This window comes from Onthophagus taurus, chromosome 11 (assembly GCF_036711975.1).
Source record: "Onthophagus taurus isolate NC chromosome 11, IU_Otau_3.0, whole genome shotgun sequence".
NCBI lineage: Eukaryota > Metazoa > Arthropoda > Insecta > Coleoptera > Scarabaeidae > Onthophagus > Onthophagus taurus.
The window spans coordinates 23258530-23275266 of NC_091976.1; the positions used below are offsets into that span (position 1 = coordinate 23258530).

Genomic DNA, 16737 nt, shown 5'->3' on the forward strand with positions numbered 1-16737 from the left:
TTGTTTTGTTAATTTTACTTCATATAATGGCTTTAATGCCATTAAAAGTTAACCTCTACATGTTGTTTAGTTTGGTTAAAAACCTTCTTTTTTCATTGTCCAACAATTAATAAAAATTAAAAAGAAATAATTTATAGTTGTTTTATTATAAAAAAAAAATGTTGAATGGGTTTGTACTTTCAAATATACAGGGTATATCTAAATTGATGCGAAAGATTTGAAGGGGTGATTTTTCACCGAAAATTAAGGGGAGTCTTTCATATAACTTTTTGGTCAAAACCACTTCTCCAAATTACAGCCCTCTAAAATTAGGAGAAAACTGCAACTTTCTTATCTCTTGACATTTTACATTTTACTAACAAATTGTTAGTTTGATCACAAAAAATAAAATAATGCTGAGATCAATTTGACATAACTTCATTTTTTTGACTAATAATAACCAATATGAATTAATTCACTTGAGCTTGTGTATTATTACTATTTTTATGAACAAACTAACGATTTCAGGAGAAAATGTTAAAAGACAAAAAAGTTGCGTATTGAATCCCACTATTTAAATCAAGTTTTTAACTAGAAAAATATAGAAGCATTAAAAAGTTGATGCAAAGTATTGTAGGGTTGGATTTTCTCACCCCCTTGTAATAACATTTTAGGATTATAAAAATCGTCAAAAAGTGTCATTTTATTAGTAATAGTTATCCGCCAAATTTCATCCTTCCAAATTCCTCCGTAGTGGATTTATTAAAGAAAAACAATTTTTTTCCCCTAATTTTAGAGGGCTGTAACTTGGAGAAAAAAGTGGTTTTGGGTCTTTCATATAACGAAAGACCCTTAATTTTCGTTGAAAAATCACCCCTTAAAATCTTTCGCATCAATTTAGATACACCTGTATGAAACAGTTAATCTTAAATATACCGATATTTGTCGGAAAAATATTGCCGATACCGATTATCTGCAAAATTTGCCCATATGCCGATCACTACTTCTAATATCCTTCGTTTAAAAAATTCATTGAATTATATTTCAGGAGTTGAGATAGTATCATTTTCTGGGGTGTATGTAGACTTTATTGTATCACTGTATGTATTTTTGATAAAGTAACAAAAAAATGATAAAAATATTTATTTTTGCCGTTTAAGAACCACGGGTGACTACTTTTTACTAAGTTTAGATTACATATTTGGCAACCTTGGTTATAACGAGCGATTCTTCTACTCCCTTGAATACTCTTTATAGCCGATCTTCACTCTATCATCATCTGTCGAACTAAACATAATCGCTAACACTATCATCTGAATCGTTTTCTATCAAATTAGTGTAATCAAAATCTTGGTTGTTAGAGCTCGATATTGTTGAACAAATATTTTTCAGGTATAAATATAACGAATAATATAAATGGAACTTTCTATGAATCAAACTGATTATTTTTCGTGATAACAGGGTCATATCGGGCCCACGACCAAAACAAAAGCTTCTACATACTTTACAAAAGGCCCATACCTGTATATTACAGATTGTCCCGAGTGAGACTCAGGTTTGTACAATTTCGCCATTTGTTGGGCTTATGCATTAAAGGGATAAGAAGCTCCAAGCTCAACTGTGAGTATAAAAATGCTCGAATCTCACCAGGATTTCGTTTAAGTAAATTTACGATTAAATAAGAAATTGCTAAAAATACTCAATCTGAGCAAGGTAAAATACTCCAATAAGCACCTCATTTTTGAAAAATAATCGTATATTGTGCCTATTTGTATACAATAATTACAAAGTGCTGTATAAAATATAAAAAAAGATTGAAGCCACTATTTTTTATGACATTTTTTAGAATTTCAAATTGATTTTAAATTTCGAATCAGTCTTAAATATAAAATTTTCAACAGCCGATTTATCTTAAATTAATTTTTTAATTTAAAAACAAAAAAACAGTGTCTTCATATTACAAAGTCAAATAGTAATAATAATTTTTTATAACATACGATAACAATATTATAAAGCAAAGATAGCTACCAAGTTATTTATTATTAAATAGCGATTTTTTTAATAAATGGAATAAATGAGTAAATATTTTTTCGAGTATATTTTTACGAATCGTTTTTCAAAGGCACACAATTTGGGACGGTTTCTATCTAATACTGGTCACTTTTTATTTCGTTTTTGGAAGGATGATGAACGTTTTTAATAAAAAAAAATAAATAGAATGATTACAAAAAAATTTAGCTGAAGAAAAAGAAAAAAAAAACAAGTTAAACAAACAATAATTAACAATATAATACACTTACATACTTTAATTATTATAATTAATTAATAAAAAAAAAGTAAAAAAAAAAAAAGATATTTACATTCTCCTTTCCTTTTTCTTAATAAAAAAGATTAAGTACTTAAAAAATTCTAATATTCACAAATGAACGACTCAAAATTAAAAAAAAAAAACAAATTAATTAATTATTTAATTAATAAGTTGAATGTTTCGCACCACGCATTAAAGGCACTAACAAAGCTGGTGGCCCGGCTAATCTCAAAAATGGATGTTGTAATAATTCGGCGGCTGTCGCTCGTTGAGCGGGATCCCTCACTAACATTCGATCCAAAAATCCTTGTAAACGCGGTGAAACTTTATGAGCATTCTTTAATTTCGGCGGGGGCATCTCTCGGATTCTCCTCATAGCTTGCAAAGGTGGTTCATTGAAAAAGGGAGGTTCTCCATCAACCATTTCAATCACCATAATACCCAACGACCAAATATCCACCTCAGGACCATAAGGAAGTCGACTAATCACTTCTGGACTCATCCAATACGGTGTCCCAACTAAAGATTTTCGTTTTGGAAGTTCTTGAGAAACTTGGGCGCAAAAACCAAAATCTGAAAGTTTAACTCTTCCATCAGGCGCTAATAAAATCGAATCTGACTTAATATCTCGATGAATCACCCCTTGTGAATGTAAATAAGCTAATGCTTTTAAACATTGCTTGCAAACCGTTGCTATTTGTTCTTCGTCCATCCTCGAATGTGTTACAATATCTGTTAAAGCGCCTCCTTCTAAAAATTCCATAACCACCCATAATTCATCATTAACCAAGTAACTATCAAACATTTCAACTATGTTTGGGTGATGATAATCCCGCATTATAACGACTTCGTTAAAAAGGAGTTCTCTTCTTTGTTGTTTGCGTAAATCCATTTTTTTAACAGCAACTTGTCGACCCGTATTACATTCTCGAGCAATGCATACCGTTCCTGTTGATCCTTCGCCGATTTTTACGAATTGTTCGAGATTTTCTCGAGGATCTCGCGGTGATACAACCATTTGTAAAGCAGCTCGAAACTAAAAATAAATACATTTTAATTAAAACATTTTTATTAAGTAAAAATTTATATTTTACTTGTTCATGAGTAAGTCGTTGTTCATGATGTTTATTAGCACTAGCAGCTGAAGAAGTAGCAACATTCCCCCCATTCCCACCACCATTCTTCACATTTTGATTTTGATCTGGTCTTGGTGGATATCCGGCGTGTTGCAAACTTTGGTGTGAACCGGTTGCATGAGAATGATTCCCTAAATGTGATAATCCCATGGGGGGAACAGAACTCATTGATCCAGCTGGAGAAATTTGGTTTGGATCTTTATTTGGGGGAAAACCAAAGTTGTCTTGGACGTTTCCGTTGATGTGGGAAGTTTGAATCTCATGGTTACTTATAGAACGTTCTGCAGGGGATCCATCTCTAACAACTTGAGGCTTACTGATGCTGGGATCTCTACGCATCGATGGGTATTGCAGAATTTGTTCTTCGGGAACTGAAGGAGGTACATTGGTGTGTCTGTTATCTCTGCGTAATCTTGGAGGACTGGAAGATCGTAATGAGTTTGATCGAGCAACATTTGATGTTTTAGGAAGAACGATTCCGTTGGAGTTTAGTTGTTTCGTTTGTTGTTGATTTAAAGATAGACGATTTTCAGATTTGTGATCTCCCCGAACTATAGTTTTTAAATCAAGAATTTCAGTTGGGGTTATTTCAGATGGATCAACTAAAGGAAGTGGGCGATTAGTGCTCTTTAAAATCTGATTATTTCCAACAATTGAGGCCCATTGTAATGGTAAACCTGTGTAACGTCCTTCGCGTTTATCAAAACCAGTATGGACTCGGTGCTCAAAATTGGTTGGCGAAGAAATCTGAGGTTTCTTTTTCTTTTTTGAGAACATTTCGCCTTTTAAAACACTCACTATTTAATTTTTAAAACATTAAAACACAACGTAACAAACTGTCGCGATACGCATACGTACACATAACCTTTTCGTTAATGCGTTGTTATTAAAGGGCATGACAATATCCCGTTTTTAAACGATTCTATACACGTAAACGAAACGCTAACGCATGTTTAATCAATAATTTAAAACTTGGGAAGAATTAAATTAGCGATTATCGACAAAATAAATTTAGGGGGCTACGATTTTCGTTAATGCTATTTATGGGGCAACTGGCGACACCAAACGGAAATCTTAAAAACTAACTTTGGAATGTCGAATAACGTTATTAAATTTAAAATTTTAAAATTAATTTGTTATTCACTTAGAATTAATATTATTTGCTTTATTATACAATAATAATTAATAAAACGTATTTACTATAAAAAATTAACTCAACAATTCAATAAAATTCTACCGTTTAAACTGTCACAATTACAACATAACCTTAAATGTCAAAATTTTATAAGATGTAAATAAAATTTAATTTGTGAATGAAATCGTTATTTGTTTTTAATAAAACGATTTGAACCTAATTTAAGGTTAAATTAAAACATTAACCTTAAAAATTATCGAAAATATGATTCAGATTTGACACTAACCTTCAAAATTATTACAAATGTCAAAATTTGTTGTGAAATAAAATAAGTTTGTACCTCAACTATGACGGTTATCCTTAAATGTTGATAATTAATCGAGAATCTCTATCAGGGTCACTTTTAATGTAATTAGTTTTAGAGCAAATAAATTAACGATTATACACAAAATAAATTTAGAGGGCTGCAAGTGGCGACACCAAACGGAAATCTTAAAAACTAACTTCGGAGTCGAATAACGTTATTAAATTTAAAATTTTAAAATTAATTTATTATTCACTTAGAATTAATATTATTTGCTTTATTATACAATAATAATTAATAAAACGTATTTACTATAACAAATTAACTCATCAATTATTCAAAAAATTCTAACGTTTAAGATGTCATAATTACAACATAACCTTAAATGTTAAAATTTTATAAGATGTAAATAAAATTGAATTTATTAATGCAATCGTTGTTTGTTTTTAATAAAACGATTTGAACCTAATAATAATTTAAGGTTGAATTAAAACATTAACCTTAAAAATTATCGAAAAGATGACTCAGATTTGACATTAACCTTTAAAATTATAACAAATGTCAAAATTTGTTGTGAAATAAAATAAGTTTGTACCTCAACTATGACGATTATCCTTGAATGGTGATAATTAATCGAGAATGTGGACACTTTTAATGTAATTAGTTTTAAAGCAAATAAATTAAGGATTTAAATAAATTTAGAGGACTGCGAGTGGCGACACCAAACGGAAATCTTAATAACTAACTTTGGAATGTCTAATAACGTTATTAAACTTAAAATTTTAAAATTAATTTGTTATTCACTTAGAATTAATATTGTTTGCTTTACTATATAATAATAATAATAAATAAATCATATTTACTATAACAAATTAACGTATTAATCGTATTTACTATAACAAATTACAACATAACCTTAAATGTCAAAATTTCATAAGATGTAAACAAAATTGAATTTATTAATGAAATCGTTGTTTGTTTTTAATAAAACGATTTGAGACTAATAACAATTTAAGATTATATTAAAACATTAACCTTAAAAATTACCGAGAAGATGATTCAGATTTGACATTAACTTTCAAAATTAATACAAACGTCAAAATTTATTGTTATAAAATAAAATAAGTTTGTACCTCAACTATGACGATTATCGTTGAATGTTGATATAACAAATTATCTCCTTCAATTCAAACGAAATTCTACCGTTTGAGATGTCACAATTACAACATAACCTTAAATGTCAAAATTTTATAAGATGTAAATAAAATTGAATTTGTTAATGAACTCGTTGTTTGTTTTTAATAAAACGATTTGAAACTAATATAACAATTTAAGGTTAAATTAAAACATTAACCTTAAAAATTATCGACAAGATGATTCAAATTTGACATTAACCTTCAAAATTAATACAAATGTCAAAATTTATTGTTGAACAATAAAATAAGTTTGTACCTCAACTATGACGATTATCCTTGAATGTTGATAATTAATCGAGAATGGGGACACTTTTAATGTAATTAGTTTTAAAGTAATAATTAAATTCTTGTAAGATTTTATCTCAATATCTACGAATTCACGCTATTAATAATAGATGGCGCTACATGAAAAACTATCCCTAAATGTCAATGTCAAATTGAAGTCTTAATTTTTTAAGTTTTAAATTAAGTTTAATCTGCAGAGCCCGGACAGTTTAGGAAAAGTGCGCCCCTCTACACGAAACGAATTCCATGGCAACGACGTAAGTACGTTGTTGTCGCTTTTGACATCATTTAAGTTACTCCATCTTCAAAATTGAATTTCGAAGAGCGATGAGCGTACCTTAGCGAAGAACTTGCAATGCAACATTAATTAATAAATTAATAAAAATAATATAAAAATACGCACTGAATTATTACGTATACATTTTTGGTTTTATTAAATTTATAATTAATAAATTAATTTATAATTTATTTCGTGACATAAGGTATGACGTATTTGACAGCTTCGCACGCTTCGATTGAATATTGAGACTGGAGTGGGAGGCGTTTTAGGATAATTTTCCTAAACTGTCCGGGCTCTGTTAATCTGATTTAATTAATGTTAACTTGATTACTTATTCTGTAATTATTAAGTTAAAAGTTATTTGAAGATTTTGGATTACGTAGAAATGAATTTTGGTACGCATTTATGTTTTTATGCTTAATTATAACGCATAACCTTACTTTTCCGAGGGTCCCTCTAAGGATCCTGAAAAAAACGAGTCACCGGACCTCTGGCTCGAAGAATAACCATCCTGTTAATGTAATTAGCTTTAAAGTAATAATTAAATTCTTATAAGACTCGGGTTGTCTTAATATCTACGAATTCACGCTACTAATAATAGATGGCGTTACATGAAAAACTATCCTAAATGTCAATGTCAAATTGAAAAGTCTTAATTTTTTAAGTTTTAAACTGAGTTTAATCTGGTTTAATTAATCTTAACTTGATTACTTATCCAGCAATTATTATGTTAAAAGTTATTTGACCATTTTGGATTACGTAGAAATGAATTTTTTTTTATGCTTAATTATAACGCATAACCTTACTTTTCCAAGGGCCCCCCCTAAGGATCCTGAGAGTGAGAAAGACGAGTTACCGGATCCCATTTGTTACAGTGTGTGTTCATATGGGGCAGTTCGATGGAGTTGAAGAAGGAAGATATAATATAATAAGAAATAGAATCAAAAGAAACTTTGTGACTGGAAAATGATATGAATGGAAGTTGGAACTTCAAAACCTGACCAGTAGAAGAATAACGAATTGAAAAATTTAATAAATAAATAAATAATCGCTTCGATGAAACTTGCAGAAAAGAAAAATTTAGCCTTAAACTACAAGTACACTTCTAAAATTGCAAATTATATAATACTAGGTCAGGGTTGAATTCGTGCGGCCGCCTTCGTGCGATTTATTCCAACAATTTCTCAGAATCTCAAAGAAAGAAATCGTAAATGAATGCCGGCGACTGAAGAGGTGAAAAGACGATCAACCGCGAAAGTATGCGATGACGACAGTTGTAAATGAGATCTCGCAAAAACGGTCTATAAATAGCATCGAGAAATACAAAAAAAAATTGAGGAAAGCTTGAAAAGAATCAAAGTCGGACGTAAGAAGAAGTTTTAAAACGTTTCGCGCATGCGTTTTGCTCGCGCGCGCAGCATATCCTACTGACCATTATTTATTTTTACGAATTTCCTGCACACAACAGTCCGATTAACAACGAGAAAGTGTGTGTAAGTGTGTTTGCGTCCGGTGAACCGTTCAGGAACGCTATTTTGTGAATGAATCTTATTGGATTACCGGATTACAATGATCTTGTTAGTAAAAAAATGTCTTATTATTCAATTTAACAATTTAATTTATTGTTTTTAATTCAATGATGATAGTTGAAGTGTTGGCAATTGGTTTATATCCTTAGTGAACGATTTCAATTTAAAAATTTAAATAATATAAAATGTTTAAAGAACGTACGTCAATAGATAATTTAGTTTTTCTATTTTTAAAACGTTTTATATAAATTACAATTTATACTTCCAACTAATTAAACAGATTCATTCAATTAATTGAATTAAACACCACAAAACCGTAGAATTATATAAACCAACGTTCAATTAGCATCGAAAACCTTTTATTAAAAAGCGCAAAGCTGGTTCGCCTTCTGCAATTTGAGTAAGCGAAAAGGTCGTTTCTTTTTCACGCCGTGGCGTGGCATGAGATTTATAACGCATAATTGCAACCGCCCAGCAATTCGCAAGTAGTACACATAGTTATGATACTGATACATAAATGTTAAAAGTACTGAAACGCACCTGCGTTCGTTTAAATGAGATTGCGACAGTTACAAACTTGCTACTACGCATACTAATCGACCCCATTATCAATCGCAACAATAGATAATTATTGTAATTTTTTTTATTTTTGAATATACTGTCACGAAACTTACAGTTGAAGATAAATAAGGTGACCAAGAAAGTTTTTTTATATATTTATAAAATTAAGAATTTCTTGTGTAATGATAATAACTTATCAATTTATTAAGTTAACGTGTGCTAATTGTGCAAATTATTAAAATATGTGTGTAAATCCGAAAAATAAATATGTAACAGGTAAGGTAATTATTAATAAAATTAATACATTATTTTGAATTAATTTAAAATAAACTTTGAAATTGAACATATTATTACAGAGAACTCAAATCTGAATATTTAAAAAATATGGGCCGTGAGAAATTTGTTTGTTATGGGAAGTTATGACCCATCTAGCAATTAGAGCACTTCCAAACTAGGCTAGTAGAGCTACGAATCATGGTGTCAATTTTGCTAACTTGAAGAAGAAGTAACAGCATTACACAGACAAGGCAAAGACCACGAAATTCTTACTGACCACAACGACAGAGTGGTGACAACGATACGTTTGATAGAAAAGCGATTAGCGTAAATTAGAGTTTGGGTTCAAATTTATAACTAGCAATAATAGAAGAAGCAAAAAGGGAAGAAAAATGAGAGCAATATAAATGACACATTGACAATGGAGTCAAAAATAGCTGGAAAATTAATTTCAGATCAACAATAAACGCACTAGAAACAGATAAGAAACCAGCTGAAGTGTGTAATAAGTTTATTTTAACAGAAAAACAAAAACGATTACATGTGCAGTATGAGTTTGTATTGGGATCAACCTTGTAGAACATGTTACGTGATGATTATGCCATTAAAGGATTTATTAGTCCAATAACGGAGAAAGAAACACTACAGATACAATGACACATGACATATATATGACGAATCACTTGACACAATGACAGCAAAGGTGAAAAATCAGGCTTATGCTGGTATTGCAAGAAACAAGCCAGAAAAAAAATGATGCTTAAGGATGATGATGATGTTTCCGTTTGAAGAGAAGTGATTAAAAACCTAAGGCTAAGGGTTACCAGAGGAAGGGGATCCAGCCCAAAACGAAAGATTTGGTGATAAAGAGTGGATGAGTATTGACGGAGAACTATGATTCCTGAACAAATAAGAGATAAATTGATTGTCGTGAAGACTGGATTGAGATGAAGAGATTGTCCAGAACCTACACATAGTACCACCTCAATGAGCAAGGTACTCAAGTTCCATAAAATTAAATTCTATGACGAACCAGGCACAAGGCAACATATTTCAATCTTACTATAAGTTATAAATTCCAAAGTGGTAATTCGTACATCCCTCCAAGTCTTGTATATCAGCTGCGAAAGCTTTTTATCACTATGTACAACAGTATAACAGGTTGCAAACAATTCTGAAATCAGCAAAACTTTGTAGATAAATATAGAATATTTACCCAAAGCTCAAATACTAACTTAAAAATTGCGTATTTATTTCCTCGGTCAGACTGAACCGAATCTGGAATGCGAAAAAATGATATTGGGTAGAAAGTAGGGAGAATGGAAATAGATTATAATAGAATAAGAAGACGAGCCAGAGTGCGAAAAGACAAGAACAAGACTGATAATAGAAGAAAATGTCTGAGTAGAAAGTATTAAAATTGAAAGACAAGATTGGGGGGAATGTGAAACAGATACTTGGTAGTGGAACAAAGAGACTCAAGAGAAGATGGAAAAACAAGAAGGTGACCTTTATTGTAAGTAAAAAACAGTGTATAGAGCGAAAGAAAATCGGAAAAAGAAGACAGAAAGGAATAACAGAAAGGAAAAATTAGCAGCGCAGGGACTTTTGGAACTGGAATTTTTCCTTTCTGTTATTCCTGTCCTTAACGTATAAAGGTATCCTTCCTTCTGGTTGTGTTTCATTTATATGTTACATACACGTTTATATTAATTCCAATTATTATTTAAGAAACTGTAGAGACTACAGAGCTGAGGAAGACGGGAAGAAAACAGTAATGTAATAAAGCAATTGCGAAAAGTGGAAGAGATGGGATACTTATTTGTAATGGAAAATGTAGATTGAACAGATACTAAGGAAGAAAGAAAAGACTAAGAAAGGTCACAAATATGATACTGGAAATAGACTTGTAGTAGAAGAAAGAGTATGGACAGATGAAGGGAGAGTCGAAAGAGACTAGCAATACAAGAAGCAACAGGGAATAGAAGATGAGGTCTTAATAGGGACTGGAAAGAGATAAAAGATATTCGGTAGAGAAGAAAATTGGAGTCTGGAAACAGACTGGCAATAGATAAAGGAAAATGAATAGATACTAATAGTAGAATGAGACCAGCAATGGACGAAAGAGACAACTGGGGCTGAAAAGACAAGAAGGAAATTTATAATAGAAGAAACTGGGAAAATATGGTAGAGTCTGCAAAGAGACTGATAAGATAAAAAAGAAATTGATAATTAATGAAAGAGACTGCACAGAAAGTAGAAAAATCGAAATGAGACAAAACAGAAATTGAATAGTACTGGAATTTGAAAAATAGATTGTGCAAAAAGATAGGGGATTCACAAATTTATAATAGAAGAAGGAAACTGGATAGAGATTTTAATAAAAATAAACGAGAAAGATATGAGGTAGCAAGGTAAAAATATAGGAAATGCTAAATTCCTCGATTTGTAGTTGAAATACTTTAAAAATCCTCAATTTATTGATAAATAAATAAATATAAAATAAAAATTAAATAGTTTTTCCTTTAAACCTCCTTATAATAATAGAATGGAATGTTATGAAAACGTTTTTGTTCTAAATTTCATTACCGTTTCTCGTAACTTATTATTTTTTGAACAATTATTTTATAAAAGCAATACCATATGTTGTGTGTAACTAAAACTGTATTCTAAACGGTATAACAACGAGAAACTGTTATTATTCTACATACAAGTCATACGATATGCTCTCAGAGCGAGAAGATTCTGTGAATCAGTATAAGTGAAGCAACCGAGAAGTTTATGGCACCCCATTGTTCACTTTTATCTTTCCCTCGTGACTGTTTTATGAAAGCTGTTTAATAAATAACGTTGGCAAGTTGGGAATTATTTAGTTCAGACTTAGAAAGATTTGTGAATTGTACGGTTTTCTAACCCGGATTCCTTCTCAATCAATTTCAACAACTAAACTTAGTAAGTAACCTAATTTTTTTCTTTTTGTATTATTTCTAGGTAACAAGGTCTGACGATCAACCAATCGATAGGGAATGGAGTGGTAAGTTAACCGGAGAAAAAATAACCAAGTAAAATAAACCATGTTATTTTCGGTAAATATTTGTGCGAATACTTTTCGTGTAAATTCAGATCGAAATTACTTTTTAAATTAGTTCAGGGAAAACTTCGCATTTTCTTTCTATGTTTTACAATAACAAAAATGGTATTATATTTTCAAATTTATTGCCCATGCTAAATATTAAATTACACACGCACACCCACCTCCAACTAATTACCATTTGCGTCATTAACTTATCTAAGAGTTGTTCAACCGCAAACTTCCATCCAAATCAGAATAAAAATTTTAATATTTAAAAATTTATTTTAAAGTGAATTTACTAAATAAATTTATAATCATTTCCAGGGAATTCTAAAACAAATTTATTACATATAAATTTCTATAAAGATGAAATAAATAATACGTGTGGAATATGGTGTAATTTCTTGTAGTTTCTTCTTATACACGAGTTGTTCCGCTGACTCTGCATTCAAAGTAACCTTGCAAACTTACCATTGGCCTAAATACATATTTACAGTTGGTAAACGTCTTATAAAAGACTGATATGGTCCACCGTTAATCGATTATCATAAAATAATTACCAAAAAAAAAATCATAAAAATTGATTAATTGTTTCTTTAATAACCTCATTCTGTTGATATTTAATTTATTACAAATCCAAGAAATAATCTTTGAACTACGTCTAAAATCAGTACAATTCCTATCACGCTGTAGATGTACTACTAATTATTTTTTTTGAAATAAAGTTTGTAATGTCTCGTTTCAATACACAAATCAAAACATAAACACGTATTAATAAATAATTCATTTGCGTTTTAGCTTAAAATCTTAGAGATGACGTGCGACGAGTTCGTTATAAATAGATTTGAGTTCTATAAACCATCAATATAAGACCAAACATTCATCACGTGCCCCGTTTATATTAATTCACAACGTTTGTTGCGAATTAAAGTCTTTTTATAGATCTCGAATTTATTTTTATTTTACAATTTCAAAATAAGAGATTAAAAGCTACAACAAAACAATAAAGTTGATCTTTTTTTATTATTTTTTTTGCAATACTCCTTATCTCATCATTTTGCGTATTCTTATGTGTAATTATTTCGAAAAGCACACATCACCGGGAGCAACAAAATGTGTTAAGATAAGATTGACGTCAAAGCTTAAAAGAAATGAGAAATAACGCGAGAGAGGGTTATCATGTCGTCAATTAGATTTATTCCTTGGAAATAGGTTGCTACAGAGAATGAAGATAAAATTTGAAAAATGATGCAAAAATAATTTTGTTTTCATGATTGAACACGTTTGGGAAACCAAAATCCTTTTTTAATAGTAAAAAATAAACGTTTAAGTTGATGTTTTTATCGTGTTCACTTAAGTTAACGTTGTTCAAATACTTTTATCGTTTTATGTCCGACATGTTCGCGGAGTTTAAAGTCTATAGACGAAATAAATATGTTAATGGAAAAAAAATAACATACATTTTCATGTATTTAGGAAAAAATACGAAACAAATCGATAATTGTTGAGGTAAATTTAAAAGCATTGTTAATTTTATGTTGATTTGATGTTTATGAAGCAAAAAAGTTAATTCAATATTTCGAGCTTTATGAATTACGTTGGCGTCAATTGTATACCATATTAAGAAATCAGTGATCAACATATTTCACAAATTTAAAAGTTAGTACTCTCTGTTTAGGAGAAGTCTGAAATCTCGGAAATAGTGAGCAATTCTTTTTTCTCTCCCCAACCACAATGTTGCGTGCCACTCTATACCATGGTCTATAAAGTCTGTTGTTCTCGATTAAACCTCGTCTTTGAAAATTTTTAGAATTTTAATGACGTTAATTGCACGTGATCTGCTAGAACTATGTTGATCGCTTATAACCAGAAAACTTCTGTATTTAAGGCACCAAGAACTTATCTAACATCTCTACAAAACGTTCTGAGTTACTGCAACTTCGTATCCACTTTTGTCTTCAAATGGCAATAATTGGTATTAGGCTATACGATATTTTTGACAGAATTTTCTGAGAGTGGCTTTATACCTTCTTTGACGATTGATATTCTTTAAATTAATATATCGTCAAATGACGGAGTTATGGTGGCCCTTAGCGGAGAATTGATAAATGCATTGAAATTCCATTGAAGTAGAAAATGACAAGCTGCACCAAAAACTCTAGAGAAAATTCTATACTACTACAAACCAAAATGTTGCTACATCAAAGTAAGATCTTTTGGGTCGAAACCATAAAAATGTACAGAAGACCATGTACTTCTCTAACACAGTCTTCAATTTTGTTGATATGACCCCCAACAAATCATACCCTTTCCAGTAACGCGAAAAAGCTTAAAAAAGTAGAGGATAGCTAGGTTTTTTCACTTATTAGAAATCACTACACTCCTGGACAACTTATTCCAATGAAAATGATATTGTGAATTACATATATAAAAATTATCAATGTTGTTGATTGTTGACAAAACTGTTTTAAACTAACTTTTCAAAGAAAACTAACCAAATTAAAATTTTTTGAATAGAATTTAAACCAATTATAATCTATAATATTAACGAAGTATCAATTTTTTTGTACGAGACATTTCAAATGTTATTTTTAGCGTAATTACTAATTACTATATAGGACAGGGTATTTTTCCAAACAATCTTATCGCGAGGTAGCTAATGAGGAAAAAGCGCACACCTAACGACGAACTCGTCAGTGAAACAATTTTAATTATTTTATTTTTAGTTTAAATTAATCATTAGAGAACGATAACAATGGCTATAAATTTTTTCCCGATTTGCGTCACTACAAGAAACACTAAGAGTGAGGCTATTTTGGAAATCGAAGGTCAAAAAGAATATTTTCGAGATTTATCAACAACTATTTGAAATAATAAACCCCCCCGGCTCGGTTAATACTCATATTTCTCCTTAGCATCGTGAATGTGCGAAGTTTTATGTTCTCTGGAAATGAAATTTAAAACCATTTGCGGTAAAGTTGCAATAAAATTTTCCGTTTGCATGAAGGAATTAAAAAAAATCTCAAATTTATAATGCGTTTGAACAGATAAGCACCTCTCCGACCCTCTCTCTACACCTCTCCACTATTCCTTAACCGTACTGTTACTATACAGTTTATATAGTGGTTTAACGGCTCTTCCCCGTTCAGTTTCAGCGTCCTTTGGGCACGTCGCCCTTCTTCGGAGCCGGTCAACGTGTGGTTTACCAGTAGATCTTGCAGCTCTCAGTGCATAATCGACGATCTAACGTGCATCGAACAAAAAATGGAACCTAATCAGCTCCAAAAGAAATCATCTTCTGGTTCTATACCAAAGGATGAAGACTTGCGCGAAATCGTCCAGCAAAAAGCCGAAAAACACCGCGAATATTACAGAGCGTTAATCGGCGACGTGGTCGACGCTTCGGATTGTGAGTTACAGATGGCGCCGCCTGATCACCAACAAAATCAAATAATTACCGCGGAAATAGTGGATGAGATTGATGTTTTACCTGAAACGAGATTTAATAGCGTTAAGAAAATGAAACAGAAGTATTTAGAGATGCTGGGGAAACAAGGTCAAGATAATAATGATTGGTTGGCACCGCCTCCGAGCGGTTATTGTAGTTCTTCAGCTTCCGGGGGAAGTGATGATGAAAGGGAAAAGGGATGGTACTCAAAAAGAGTTGAAAGAAGTGCTTCTTCAGATTCGGCGTTAGGATTGACTCAAAGTGATGATGAAATAACATTAAATTCATTAAAAAAATTCGAACCCACCATAAAATCTAGTGAAGAAGAAATCCAGATGCCTTATTCCTATGAAAATCCTTATAGCCCCCGATCTTCCATAGACCATTACAACGTCCCCACTAAAACCCTGCTCGAAGCGCAATGTTTTTCTTGCCCGATTGATTTCGCAACTAATCAGAGAAAATTCAGCGACGTTAGCGACGGTTTCGACGATTCATCGCGGCGCGAAAGCACGTTTACCGATGATGGTGAAGAATCCCATCGATATCGATACTGGAGAACACCATCCGTGGTTGTCAGCGATTATTCCGATGAAGTTATGGCACTAACACTCGAAGACATCGAACACATCCGAAATCAAAAGGAACGATCATCATCCCCAGATTCAAGTCTCCACAGTTCTTGTAGCAATTTAAACTACGTCGGATCTACGATAAGCACCTTAGATGCCGAATACATTCAAAGACAAGTGTCGTTTCGGAAATCTTCCGACTGTTCGACGTGTTCGACGTTGAGCGGCGATGAAGATTTATTGGAAACCACGTATAAACCAAAGGTAAGATTTCGCTTTTATTGTTATTATCATGATTTGTTTATTTTTGTGATTATAAAAATATTTATGAGTTATTCCAAGACCCTATTGGGTCTCGGTTAACCGCGCTAAAAGGTCATTGTAAAAACGTTGCATACCAGGCACCTGTCTGTTGCATATTCAGCACAGCTCTGACGTCAATTGTGACGTCTGTTTGGGCCTTGTAGCAAAGAAATGGAAAGGGAACAACAGTGTGAGTGCTTATAAAAGTGGAGATTGAGTAAAAATTGAGTCGGATCGAGAAATATTGTTTTTTACGGGTATTATTTATGTTTTAATTAATGAAAAAAATACACAGTTAAATTTAAATTTAGAATGATTTTTTTTTTGTTAATTGTTGATAATTTATTTTTTC

The 16737-nt window shown here is 31.3% G+C and overlaps 2 protein-coding genes across 3 annotated transcripts in view; one reads left to right on the plus strand and one right to left on the minus strand.

Annotated features, from left to right (window-relative positions):
- Window positions 1–2372: 2372 nt before the first annotated feature.
- LOC111427903 (serine/threonine-protein kinase PAK mbt) lies at window positions 2373–4480 on the minus strand. The gene is made up of 2 exons (XM_023063264.2): window positions 3382–4480; window positions 2373–3323 (listed from the first exon to the last, which is right to left on the minus strand). Exons 1-2 carry the CDS (start codon window positions 4198–4200, stop codon window positions 2451–2453), a joined length of 1692 nt encoding a protein of 563 aa, XP_022919032.1. The 5' UTR covers window positions 4201–4480; the 3' UTR covers window positions 2373–2450.
- A 3426-nt stretch (window positions 4481–7906) lies between these two features.
- Window positions 7907–16737, plus strand: part of LOC111427887 (Inositol 1,4,5-triphosphate kinase 2) — a 38406-nt gene continuing 29575 nt past the window's right edge. Inside the window, exons 1-3 of one of the 2 annotated variants that reach the window (XM_023063246.2) lie at window positions 7907–8200; window positions 11981–12023; window positions 15212–16346. In XM_023063246.2, coding sequence (XP_022919014.2) covers window positions 12016–12023; window positions 15212–16346 — 1143 coding nt within the window. In that variant the 5' untranslated portion in view covers window positions 7907–8200; window positions 11981–12015. Of the gene's footprint in view, window positions 8201–11841; window positions 11942–11980; window positions 12024–15211; window positions 16347–16737 lie in introns of those variants that run through there. The other variant, XM_023063253.2, reaches the window with a different exon arrangement.

Coding starts and splice junctions, on each gene's coding strand:
- LOC111427903 (XM_023063264.2), bottom strand. CDS start 4,200: ATGTTCTCAAAAAAGAAAAAGAAACCTCAGATTTCTTCGCCAACCAAT. Junction 3,324..3,381: donor AACGACTTACTCATGAACAA/GTAAAATATAAA, acceptor ATTTATTTTTAG/TTTCGAGCTGCTTTACAAAT.